General features: G+C 43.1%; 1 protein-coding gene across 7 annotated transcripts in view; it reads left to right on the forward strand.

Moving 5' to 3' along the window:
- TMCC3 (transmembrane and coiled-coil domain family 3) overlaps positions 1-13,155 on the forward strand; it is a 239,276-nt gene that overhangs the window by 182,949 nt on the left and 43,172 nt on the right. Inside the window, exon 1 of one of the 7 annotated variants that reach the window (XM_075124281.1) lies at positions 6,005-6,024. The exons of the other annotated variants lie outside the window; for them this stretch is intronic. Within the exon in view, the coding sequence (XP_074980382.1) occupies positions 6,022-6,024 (3 nt within the window). The 5' untranslated portion in view covers positions 6,005-6,021. Of the gene's footprint in view, positions 1-6,004; positions 6,025-13,155 lie in introns of those variants that run through there. 7 annotated transcript variants of the gene reach the window in all.

Consider the following 13,155-nt stretch of genomic DNA (forward strand, 5'->3'; position numbering starts at 1 on the left):
CATTTCACTCATGGGGCAGAGCAATAATACAGGTAAAGCAGAGAGGAGAGGCACTTTCATTCTGGCTTTATGGGTCTGGCTGCAAAGCAAAATTGCCTCTCGTGCAAAGTTGTGGAACCTTCTATTGCTCACGAAAAGGAGGCAGCCAGTCAGGAGCTCTGCCTGGCTCAGGGAGAGCCCATTCAGTCCCCCAACACTTTGTTGCACTAGTGACTGAAGTATGTGACTTAGGTAGGGGGCATTGCTGTGCTGGTGGATGCTCGGCTCCCTATGCCTTGCCTGGCAGGTTTTTCTAGTACAGAACTTCAGTTAAATACCAGGTACAGTGTTATATATTTGTATGAAATATGTGGGTTTAATTGTTGTTAAAACTTGGTGCTTCAAAAATTTCAAGAGGAGGCCCCTGCTCCACCCATTTCATGATTTTTCTGCCTCAGATTTTTCTACTGCTGAAATCTGAATGTTGTCATCTACACCACCTAATATTCCAGACTGACGTGGGTTTATACAGAGGGGTGTTGGAGAAGGAGAGGGCCTGTTGTGAAGAGTGACAGAAGGGTTGCAGTACTTGTATAACAAACTTACTGAGGTTTGGCTCATTGCCTTAATTGTTTGTTGACCATCAACATGTATCTTGTGACCACTCAGTTTTACTTTGACTCTGATAACTGGTTATTTCAATCAGTTTCTGTAGCTGACTTGGTCACAGGCAACAAAAAGTTCTGTGCCTCATTGAGACAGCACTTTTGCTCATCTGTGTTCTGGGATTAAACAATCCTCCTGAGAGAGTGCAGTGGGTCTTCACCATCAAAGCACGAAAGCTTTGTATTGAAAGAAAGGTTGGAAAGGTGATCAAGTTGCATTGGTATTGCTGTTTTTTATTGATGCAGCACCGTTAGTGTCCATGCATTTACAGATCTTAAAAAAGACAGGTCACTGACTAAAGGAGCTACACTTTCAACTAGACACAACATAGAAAGGGATGCTTATGGGAAGGTGCAGGGGAAGAGGATGCAGGAGGACAGAGTTTACATAGCTGAAAGCTCTTTGTATAAATATCTTGGTCTTTCCATTTTGTTATAGTTTTATATGTAAAAGTGTGTAGACAGTGTCCAGAATTTCCAGCTAGGGTGGAAGTCAGTGATGGAAGGCTACTTGAGAGAACTCATCACTTCAGTCACGCAAATTCTGGTCTTCCACTTGAAAGATGCTGTTGCATGCTCCTTTTTAGATAATTTTATTTAGTGCTTATTTTGTACTCTTGATCTCATCCGGACTGATTCTCATAGAGTAAGAATACATTAGTGTTGTAAGTTTCTGCTCAGCTCAGAGTGGTCAGTGCACTCTCAAAATTTTAATATCTTCCTTTCAAAATGTGACCTGTAATCTGCAGGGAGTAATAGCAGCAGCTACTCCTGAATAGACACATTAACATTTAAATATAGATTTGGGGTGAGAGAAGGAGACTCATTCTGCCCTTCACCTTCCATATTTGGCTCAAATAAATGTTCCAGAGTTTGTTAAAACCTGAAGGTGGTTAATTTCTGGAGGCTAGTTCTTAAATTTTATGATACAGTATAGCTAATGTTTCCATGTCAGCTTTCTATATGGTGGCTTGTAACTTTCTGTGATGATACTTAGTAGGAATTTGTGCTGCAGTTCACTGTTAGGAGAGATAGTCTTCCTCTCTCACCACCCATGTTACCCTGGCAGTGAGAGAACACAAAGGTCACTCAATGTTGTACTATTTCCAGAGACTGCAGTCATTCCAATTTATTTTTAAAATGCTAAAATAAGAACCATAAAAATTTAACTAAGAAATTGTCAGAACATGAATTTAAAAATAACAGTAAGAATGAAGAAAAAAGTGGGAGTTTGTGTATAAATAAGTGTTCCATTTTTGTACGTAGTCTTTTAACACATTCTGTATTAGACCTCTTAAATGAATTTTTGTATCTGTAGACTTCCCACTACAGGCAGACAACTTCAGTTTGCTTTACTGGATTAAATTCTGCTATTGCTAACATCTCATGCAAGCCCATTGACTTTTGGAGTAACATTGACACAATATTTATTGTTAAGAGAAATTCTGTCTCCAGTTACATCCCCTGTGTTCTGTTAACTTTGGGAATTGTGGTGTCCTCAGAATAAACTAAAGCAGAATTATTCCACAACAGTAGAAAGCATTTTAATAACTGCTTCTGAAGGTTTATTAAGAATATGTTGCTGTATGTTATGTAGTGACATATTCTATTTGGAATGTTAATATACTGGTGACTAATAGACTGGCTAGACAGATAAATATATACTCTGTTACTAAAGCATATTTGGTATGAAATGTAAACAGCAAGAATCGAGACTCTAAGTAGCTTTTTAAGAAGTCTCTTGTCATATCTTAATATGTGAATCATATCAAGTGTGTTCAATGCCACATAGTTGTAGATGTCATATGACTATTAGAAAATCTTTCACAATATTTGTATTTGAGATGTTTTTAAAATACACTTGAATAAGTGAGGTGAACCTTTGTTACAATGTGAAAATATATATAAGTATATCAGCAAAACATGAAAATAAATTACTATTTTCATGTACTAATTATCCCCGCTAATGTTTGAGAGGTTTTACTTTGATATCAGTAGTTCCTGGTATCGTCCATGGCTCTGTTTTAATATACTATGGAGATTTAGTACACAGTGCTCTCCGACTTTCTCTGCTGATTAAACAGGCAGTGGCTTCAGTTGATATGATTCTCTCTCCTGGGGCAGAAGGTCTGTTTGTGGTTCTTATCTTGGCAGTTGCAAAAGAATTATTTAGGGGTCATTTATATTCATAAGAGTACAAAGTGTTTTCAGTCTAATATCTCTTTCTAAACATAAAAAATTAGCAGTATCATGGCAGGAGCTTTTGTAACATTTTTTTTTCTTTTGAAGACTGAAAGTATTCATCATATTATTACTAATATCTACTCAGTCTCCCCCTGCAAATCTGAGGGTATTTCTACACTGGCAGAGTTACCGCTCCGCTCAGAGAGCGCTGAAGGGAAACCACTGTTGTGTGTTCACGCTGTCAGCTGCCTGCGCAGTAGCGGGTTCGCACTTGGGGTACTTGCAGCGGTGTTCAGAGCGGTGCACTCTGGGCAGCTATCCCACAGAGCATCTCTTCCTCTTCTGCCGCTAAGAGTTGTGGGAAGGCGGAGGGAGTCGCGGGGCATCCTGGGTCCTGTCCCAATGCCCCGTGATGCATTGCTTCGCATCCTAGCAATCCCTGTGCTTCCACCTGCATTTGGCACCATCTTTCTACCATTTGTATACTGCTCATTCTGCTCTGCCTCTTTGGTCTGCGGGAATGGATCGCGCACTGTTGACCAGTATGCTGCTCGCTTTGACTAACGCGTCATGAGTGGCAGTGGAGTTATTCCTTAAACGACAAAGGCAAGAGGAGTGCAACGTTGATCTCCCCATGCAGAGTAGCTACGACACAAGATTGCTTTTGGCTTTCATGGAGGTGCTGACCACAGTGGAACGCTGCTTTGGGGCTTGGGGAAACAAGCACTGACCGGTGGGCTAAGATCCCCTCTAAGCTGCGTGGCTGCGCAGCTGCCTATTAAGCCCTGTGCAGGGGCTCAGGGCTGCAGCGGGGAGAGATGTCTCATCCCCAGCCCCACCCCTCTGCCCCAGCCCTGAGCCCCCCCTGCACTCCTCATCCCCAGAGCCTGCACCCCTAGCCAGAGCACACCCCCACCCCCACACATCGACCCTCTGACCCAGCCTAAGCCCCCTCCCACACTCCGAACCCCTCGGCCCCACCCCCACCACGTGAATTGGTGGGTCACACATGAAGGTCACACATCACCTTCATATTGGTGCATATAACAAAATTCATTCTGCACATGGATGTAAAAAATTAGAGGGAACACTGCTGGTGGGATCATATCGCCATGCACGTCTGGGATGACAAGCGGTGGCTGCAGAACTTTCGGATGAGGAAAGCTACATTCATGGGACTGTGTGATCTCTCCTCAGCCCTGCAGCGCAAGGACATCGAGAATGAGAGCTGCCCAGCTGTTGGAGAAGTGTGTGGCAATTGCACTGTGGAAGCTGACTACTCCAGACTGCTACCAATTGGTCACTAACCAGTTCGGAGTGGGAAAGTCGACCATTGGACTCATGTTGATGAAGTGTGCAGAGCCATTAATCGCATCCTGCTCCAAAAGACTGTGACTCTGGGCAACGTGCGTGACATTAGGGAAGCCCATTTTGTGCAAAGCCATCCACAAGAGGGGCAATAGATGGGACGCATATTCCAATTCTGGCACCAGACCACCTAATCACCAAGTACATTAATAGGAAGGGGTATTTCTCAATGGTTCTCCAGATGCTTGTGGATCACTGTGGGCATTTCACGGACATTAACGCAGGCTGGTCTGGAAAGGTGCATGACACATGCATCTTTTGGAACACAGGCCTGTTCAGGAAGCTGCAAGCAGGGACTTTCTTCCCGGACTGGAAGATCACCATAGGGGAAGTTGAAATGCCCATTGTGATCCTGGGAGACTCCACCTACCCCTTAATGCCGTGGCTTATGAAGCCATACACGGGGCAACTTGACAGCAGCAAGGAGCGGTTCAACAACAGGCTAAGGAAGTGCAGAATGACTGTTGTATGCATTTGGCCATTTAAAAGCCCGATGGAGATTCCTCTATGGGAAGCTGGACCTGGCCTATGACAATATTCCTATGCTTATAGCCACGTGCTGTATGCTTCATAATATTTGTGAAGGGAGGGATGACCGCTTCACTCAGGACTGGACCGCTGAGGCTCAGCACCTAGAGGCTGAATATGAGCAGCCAGAGACCAGGGCTATTAAAGGGGCACAGTGCAGGGCCATATGGATCAGGGATGCCTTGAGGCAGCAATTTGAAGCTGAAAGCCACTAATATTTGTTGCTATGCTTGGGAGTGCAGTGCTTCTAATGCTAGGAGGTAATTGTGATTGGTGCAGACGATGCAATATGAAGGTTTAAGAAAATTGCCTGTTGCTTTGCAGGGCTCTGTTTGCTTTCAATTAATAGAATAAAGCTTGCCTTCAAACCAGCACAATTCTTTTATTAAAAAAGCAACAACCAGAGGAGAGAAACAAACAAAAAAACGCATCAGCACTGAGGGGGATGGGGGAAGGGAGGATCCCAGGAGGAGGTGGGGTCCCGGGACACTTAAAGATTTGCGTATGTCCAGATATCATATCCAACCTTCTCCTTTGGAGTATAGTGCAGTGGGTACTGTACTTCAGTAGGGCTAAACTGCAGAGGGATGGGTGTTGAGTGCAGTGGGTACTGGGAGTCCGCAGTGCTGGACTGTGACAGGGGAGGAGTGGAATGCCGCGGGTAGAGACTGGAGCCAGGAGGTTGAAAAGAGTGTGTTGTCGGTGTCTGGGCGCTGCATGGGTAACAGTTTTGTGAAATAAAACTGCTCCAATAAATTGGTTAGTCTCTAAGGTGCCACAAGTACTCCTTTTCTTTTTGCGAATACAGACTAACACGGCTGCTACTCTGAAACCTGAGTTTTGTGACAGCGGCTGCAGGGGAGGGCGGGCACGGAGCTGCTCGGTTTGCAGTGCTAGTAGTGCCTGGAGCGTGTCCGCTTGGTGCTCCATACCGTTTAAGAGCCGCTCCATGGCTTCGTTCTGGCGCGCCGTGTTCTCCTTTCGGCCCCTCTTCTCGCTGTCCCGCCGCTCCTTCAGTTCTTGGTTTCGGCTGCGGAGTGCATCATGACATCATGCAGAAAGTCCTCCTTAGTTCTTCATGGCTGCTTTCTAATTCTGTGCAGCCATTCAGCTGGCGATAACAAAGAGGGAGGCTGGGCTCCCAAGGTCATATCTGTGAAGCCAAAATGCAACACTTTACAGATGCAGTATTGTTTGCAACACACAGACCAGTGCTTTAAAACACAGCCACTATTCACATACCTGTCACTAACTGGCTGACCCCTGCCAAGCACACATGAGCCCCAAGACCCCCAGAATGGTGAGTAACCTCAGGGGCAAGGGAAATCAATGTTACAGGACCATACTGTACACTGGGCACATGGCTCTTGGGGAGAGCCAGCACTGTACGGGAGGGGGGGGCTTATAAATCATTCCTGTCCCAACATTTTCCACAGGCTGTGTTCGTTATGGAAGATATCTCACTGCTGAGGGTGAGCACGGAATCAAGGGAGGGTCTTCTCCAAGACTGCAGCTTCTGCCCTGGCCCTTATGCGGCTTGCTTATGTGCAGCAATGGTTCTCTTCCCCGCCCCCCCCCCCCAAGTTTTGGCAGAGTGGCGTGGGAAAGTTACCCTTAATGGGGCAAGAAACAAAGTAGCTCTGTCAAAGAACCTGTGGCAGTGGATTGCCGGTATCTCCATGAGAGTTTCCTGGAGATCTGAGGCAGATTCCCATAAAGTGAGGGAGTCAATCAACACCCTGTTCCGCCACTCAGACTAGGCAAGTGGTGGTACGCGCATCATATAAACACAAGCCTGCTTTCTGCAACCCTTCTGCCCCCAACAACTCGCTTCAGTCATTCCCAGAATCAAAGCCACTTACCAGGGGCCTCCTCTCCTGTGTGCACTTCACCAACATGCAACAGCTGAGACTGGCTAGCCTCCTCTGGGGTAGAGAAGAGCTCCTGGCTGCACATCTCTGACCTCCACGTCATCCCCCTCCACATTGTCGTCCAAGATTTTCTCTTCCACTCTTGGCTGGCATGCGACCCACCAAAGTATCCACAGTGGCCTTCACAGTGGAGGTGGGGTTGCCACTGAGTATCGCATCCAACTCTTTGTAGAACCAGCAGCTCGTGGGCACAGCACTGGAGCGGCAGTTTGCCTCCCGCGCCTTGTGGTAGGCATTCTGCAGATCCTTCACTTTGACCCTGCACTGCAGTGTGTCCCGGTCATGGCCCCTTTCTCTCATGCATCGTGAAATCTGTCCATAGGTACCATAATTCCTATAGCTGGAGCGCAGGTGGGACTGGACAGCCTCTTCTCCCCAAATGCTGATGAGGTCCAGCAGCTCGGCATTGCTCCAAGCAGGGGATCGCTTGGTGCGTGGAGCAGGCATGGCCACCTGGAAAGATGCACTGAGACCACTGCATGTGTCACCAAGCAAACAGGAAGGGCACTTTCAAAATTCCCAAGGAATTTACGGGGTGGGGATGACGGTTGGTCATCTGAGGGCAGGACAGTAGAGTTCAAACCAATGTCCAGAGAGGCAAGAACAGGCATTGTTGGACACCTACCAGAGGCCAGCCGCAGTGCTGTAATTGCCCAGGGTGTCTACACTGGTGCCGCAGCACTGTAGGCTGTACGTCTCTCGTCAGGGTGTGTGTGGTGGTTGGGGGGAGCTGTGTGTGTTTGTTTTTACAGTGCTGCAATGGCGCAGTTTCTGTGCACTAAGTGGCTTGGTGGGAGGTACAACGCAGAAAGCTGCTTTACTGCGCAGAAACTTGCCAGTGAGGACAATGCCTGAGTAATTTTTTTACACTGTACTCATCCTTTTATCCTTTAAAAAGAGAAAATATGACTTGAAATGATATCTTTGTAGACACCTCATGGGCTATGTGGAATTTTAAATATTGATTTAAAATCAGAAAACACTAAGTTTCTATCTTAAAAAGCAAATCAAAATTAGTGAGTTGGAAATATTACAATATTCTGGTATTTAAAGATAAAATATTTTAATAGAATTCTGACTCAATTTAGTCTCCTTATTGTGGTTTTATTTATTTTTCCTTCAGAGTCAGTTTCTTTGTGCATATTCATTATGATTCTGCCAGAATGATGCATGCTCTGTTTATTGTAGATATTAAGATCTGTTTACTATTGTCCATTCTTTATGTAGCTTTGCTTGGGTTCAAAGCTTGACATACTTGTGAGCCCACTATTACGGTTATTGTCTTGACTCAAAAACTGCACTACACGAAAGTGATCCAATCAATATGTCAGTTAAAAATTTACCAGTTTGGATTTAAGGCTCACTGCCAATAGCGGCAAATACTGATTTGGATGAGTCTATATGGAAGGAGTAGGAGGAAAAGAAGATAAAGACACCATTTCAGTGTCAGGTGACTTGCTCTATTTTTGAAGTCAGATTTTTTTTTTCTTCTTTTCATAAAGCTTCTCCGAGGAAATGCCTTATGTTCTCCAATCACATTTAACTTGTTATGCTTTTTCAATACTGCATACAACTGTCTCCCATCCCCATCTCCCTGCCTTGTCCCCTTGGGAAAATGAGCATGTACTGAGCAGAAACATGACGGATGGTGACTGTTGTGTTTGTAGGAAGTCATACTGACCTTTAGGTTGAAATTTTTTTTTTTTTTTTTTGTAGCTATATTGTATCAAGCAGCTGGAGCTGTTTAAAGTTAACTTAATTTTGACAAAAGATCTGCATTTGAACCCTGAATAAATAGAGGCTACATGCTTGTAGCAATTTCTACAATTATTTTTTCTATTTCTGAGAGAGCTTTCATAGAAATTTTAGCTGAGTGACTTCACTTTATTCCTCCGGGAAGGAAGAAGTTGGGAAATAAAGGTTGAGGGGCATGGAGATCTAGAAGGTAACGTTAACCGTCATTAATGATGGTGGTTTGCAGCCAAACAAAGAATTTTATTGCAGTGTTTAATTCGGAGCAATTGCCTCTAACTACCAAATTAATATGACTAACATAAAGGCAACTGCTGTAAGATAAATACCTCATTAATAGGGCTTGTCTTTTGAAAACTAAGTGTTGCTGCAATGACTAGATATGTATGTTGCTGTGTCTGACCCAATACGTTAGCCAGAGATTTCTTGTGCTGAAACTTCAAAATTGCCTACAAAAATTATAGTTCTGGCAATGCTGACTATATCGTAATAAAAAAAACTCATGGTATGATTCCATTATAAATTGTTTATGGCTTAATAAACTGCCTGACCAAAGGTTATATATAACTCATAATAAACTCTTCTAAATTGCACTGTAGAAATGTGACTTGGAGGCCAATTCCTTCCAGTCCTGTGTAAGGTTTCATGAAAGTATGATGTATTATGGACTCTTCGGGCAGTTTTATACAACCTTCAGCCCCACAGATTCACCAGCAGTTTCTGCGATGCATTTTTGTCACATCCACCTGAAGGGGTGCCAATGCACCCCCGAGGCTTTGCTCCGGTTAGTCACAATAGGTATGGAAACCAAGCGCACAACACCTTCCAGGGTGTGTTGGCACTGGCAAGCTACAGAAAATAAGCAGGCTCATGCACTCTAGGAAACAAACAGAAGATCCAAACGGGATACTGGCAGGAGTTCCGCTTGGAATATAACTTCTGGATGGGGAAATAGGGGCAAAACTTTGGAGGGAGAGTAATAGGTATCAGTGTCTTGGATAGAATTTAATTATCTTAGGTGCTGGCTTGCTCTTACAAGCTGTCTTCAGTTGATGGGTTGATCCCTCATGATTAAGGTTACAATTTAATCATGGGTATTTTTAGTAAAACTCATGGACAGGTCACGGGGAAGAAACAAAAAATCACAGCCCATGACTTGTACCATATATACCCTGATTTGGATCTTGGGCGGGGGAGGAGTGTTACAGCACCAGCATCTGGGAGGGGTGCTGCTGGGGTGGGGGGGGAGAAGGGGGAACCCCATGGCACCAGGAGCTGCCATGGAGGGAGCCCCAGGGCCACCAGAGCAGTGGCCGGTGCGATTGGCCCCAGGGCCAGCTATACTGGCTGCTGCAGAAGTCACAGAGGTCGCAGAAGTAATGGAATCCATGACTTCCACGACCTCCATGACACAGAGCTCTATCCATGATGTCCTCTGCACTTCTTCAGAACTAAATTCCAAATCTACCATATAATGCCCTCGATTTTTTTTTTTTTAAGATTGCCTCTCTCCTGGATCCCCTTAAATGATTTACTTAGAACTCAAGTACTTGTGTGAACTCCCATAGTCCAACAGGAGCTTTTAACATCTGTTTCGCTCATTTAAAAAAAATATTTGGAAACACCTCAACTATCTTAATATTTGATAGGATTTCGGTTATTGGCATTCTCAAAATTTGCAATCTGGAATACCAGGATACTGGCTAAGTGTGTTCCTGGATCCTTCTAGTAAGACTGTCCCCAATAAAATGGCTAACAATATTGGCATTTTAAATGGCCACAATAGTTTTTCAAAAGGGTATGACTGTAGGAAAACCACACATCTCCATGCTGCTGTTAATCTGACTGCAAATTCAAAGGCAATAGTGAATGAGTTTACATTGTCTGTCTGTCTATATTTTCAACTGAAGTCTCAATTCTAGAGAACACATGATAATACTATGTGCCTAACTTGCATATCCTCACAGTTCACATACTTTTCACTCCCGTAGATTGTGTTTCCAGCTCATGGTTTAGGATAGTAATCTGTTTGCTAAATGTTCAGCCTACGTAATTAACAAATGAATATGTAAACCTCAGTTTTATTTAATGGTACCACAGATTAGAATACATTAGCTGAAGTGCCTCCTGTTAGCTAGCCGCTGCTGATGTCTTCAGGCTTTCCTGAGAAGGCCCTATGCATGAGAGGATGCTGCTTGAGTTTATAGCTTGTAGGTTCAGCTAACTGACCACAGATTGTAGTAGGGTGTTCAATTTTTAGCAAATGCATACTTAAGTGTTCTTGGCCATAGTGCATACCATTTTGTGTTAAATCACAATGCTCTATAAAATTATTCACAAAAATGTTCCAGAAGCATGCAGTCTCTAGATAATAAACCAAGTAACTTTTTGAGTCTGTGTGGTTTCTGGCAAAGATCTGGAGATGTTTATGGGAAACAAGTGCAATAACACAAGTTCCTGTTGTTGTTGTAGTAGTAATCACTGATGTGATAATTCAGTTAACAAATTATCACTGATCTAATATGGGATGTCTGACTATTTTGATGTGTGCATACTATATCACTAAACTGTTAGGATGGGGCCAATTTAGGCATGTTTACTGTTAGTTTCATTTTAATCTTTTGGGTGACAAATCTGAGAAGAAGAAGAAACCAAAAAATAGGGTGTGTGTTTTTTATAGACCTATTCTCTATTCCTAATCTTTGGATGAGTTAGGGTTCACGAAAGAACATAACTGTTCTAACAAATCTGTTTTGTATCTGCTTTCTGAATTCCATACCCAGAATATTTTATACTTCTTGTTCTCTAATATTTTCTTCATTCAGCAGAGGCACTTAATTTTGTTTCTGGCAGCATTTTAAAAAACATTCTGGTATTCGATTAGATAGCATGATAGAGTTCACGCTTCTGTTTGTGAACATGCTTGAGGATACAAATGAATGGCAACTGATGGTCTCACTCAAGTATTTAGAAATGTTTCCATGCCATTAATTGCTACTCAGTTTGATAGAACTATTTTAGCTTAAGCAGCTCAGGATGCTACTGCTGAAACTCTGGATTGGGGTGCCTGGGCAGAGGTAAGTGATTGATTGGTTCTAATGCATGCCATGAATATTTCACCCTGAAGAGCACTGAAGGAAGAAAATCATTATATTCATAAATTTAAATGAATGTTCCCTTTTTTTTTTTTTGGAGTGGACTATTACATACTTTATCATCATCAAGTGTTAAATGTCTGTATTAGAGAAATTTTTTACAAAACAAAATTCCCAATCTTTAATAACACCACAGGTGTTAGCAAAATTGGTGGCTTTTTGGCTCTAGAAGTCATTTTTCAGCATCAAAATGAAGCTGGAAGCATCAAACCTTAGGCCTAAAAGCTATGACTGTCTCTTTAAATTATAAACTCTGATATAGCAAGCCCAACTCAAACTTTCCTGTTATCCTCTGTAATATCTAAAGTGTGTGACATACAGTGGATGTTAAGCAGGAATGTTCAGTAAAAAAATCAGCAAAGAGTCTGAACCGGTTCATGGAAGTACTTTTACTGTTCCTTGATTAGATTAGATTAGATTAGATTATAAAGTGCTTTCATTGGTAAACTAGTACATCCTGGCGTAATTTTGAGTAATATCAAATGCTTAGTCATACCCACCAATGGTGTTACAAATGGCAGGTTAGGATTTTTAAGTTAGGAAATGCATACAAAACCAGCCTGACATTGGCAGGCTATCGTTACTTATTTCTGAGCTAGCACAAACAAAATTTTGCTCTCTTTTTACAGAACTGAAAATATTTCTCAGCTTTGTGGAGTTGATTTATATACCTATTTAGAAGAAGCTGAAAGGCACTGCTTGAGTTGCAGCTCAGACTGAGCTGCACATGTTGAGAAAAAGGTGAAAACAATGGGTTTTTTAAAAGCAAGATTCTGTCCACCTACACGCTTTCAGTGTGATGCACTATGCCTTGTATATAACACCTGCTATTACAAATAGGAATTTATGCCTGTCAGTTTTAATATGGTGATGGAAATTGCCATCATATTTCAGGACGTGTGTGTGTTATTTCCCCCTCTAGTCACTGGTCTAAGTAAATCTTAACAGCCTACTTATTCTAGCTTTTGTTCCTTTAGCTCAAGTGGAAGAGGTCTGTGCTGTGGGTGTGACCCTCCACCATTGACCTGTTCCCCTCCCAGTCAAGTAGGAAATGCAACATATACTGTTCCAGAGGAGCCCTAAGTCACCACTCTCAGGGTGATGCTCTATTTCATCCATGGTCCAGACCATCTGAACTATGCCTGTCTGCCACTACCACTCCTGCCTTGAGTTTTGTGCGAGATTTGGTAGTACAGGGTGTGAGTCATTCTCATTGCCACCAACTGCCCCAGACATTTTGTTTCCTGAACCTCCTCCACCTGTTATCTCAGGCACTGATCATTTTTCCAACAGTTCTTGATCCAGGGGAACACCAAGATCAAGCATCCCAATGCATGTCCGCTTCATCTCAGAGCCTGGCTTTTAGATGAGCATTGTCCTTAGAGCCATCATGTTTTGAAGCTGTACAGAATGTCCTTTCTAATAATAGGAAGGATTCACTAGGAATGTTAACTAGCCAAATAGAAGGGTTTTCTGTCTGGGTGCATCAAAGACACACATTCCCACAAGCTGCAGATATTACTTTCATTCTGGACTATATTATTTTCTTAAAGACGGCAGATTTGTCCGTCAGTTCTTTATGGGTCCACTTGG

The sequence above is a fragment of the Caretta caretta genome, chromosome 1, assembly GCF_965140235.1.
Source record: "Caretta caretta isolate rCarCar2 chromosome 1, rCarCar1.hap1, whole genome shotgun sequence".
Classification (NCBI taxonomy): Eukaryota; Metazoa; Chordata; order Testudines; family Cheloniidae; genus Caretta; species Caretta caretta.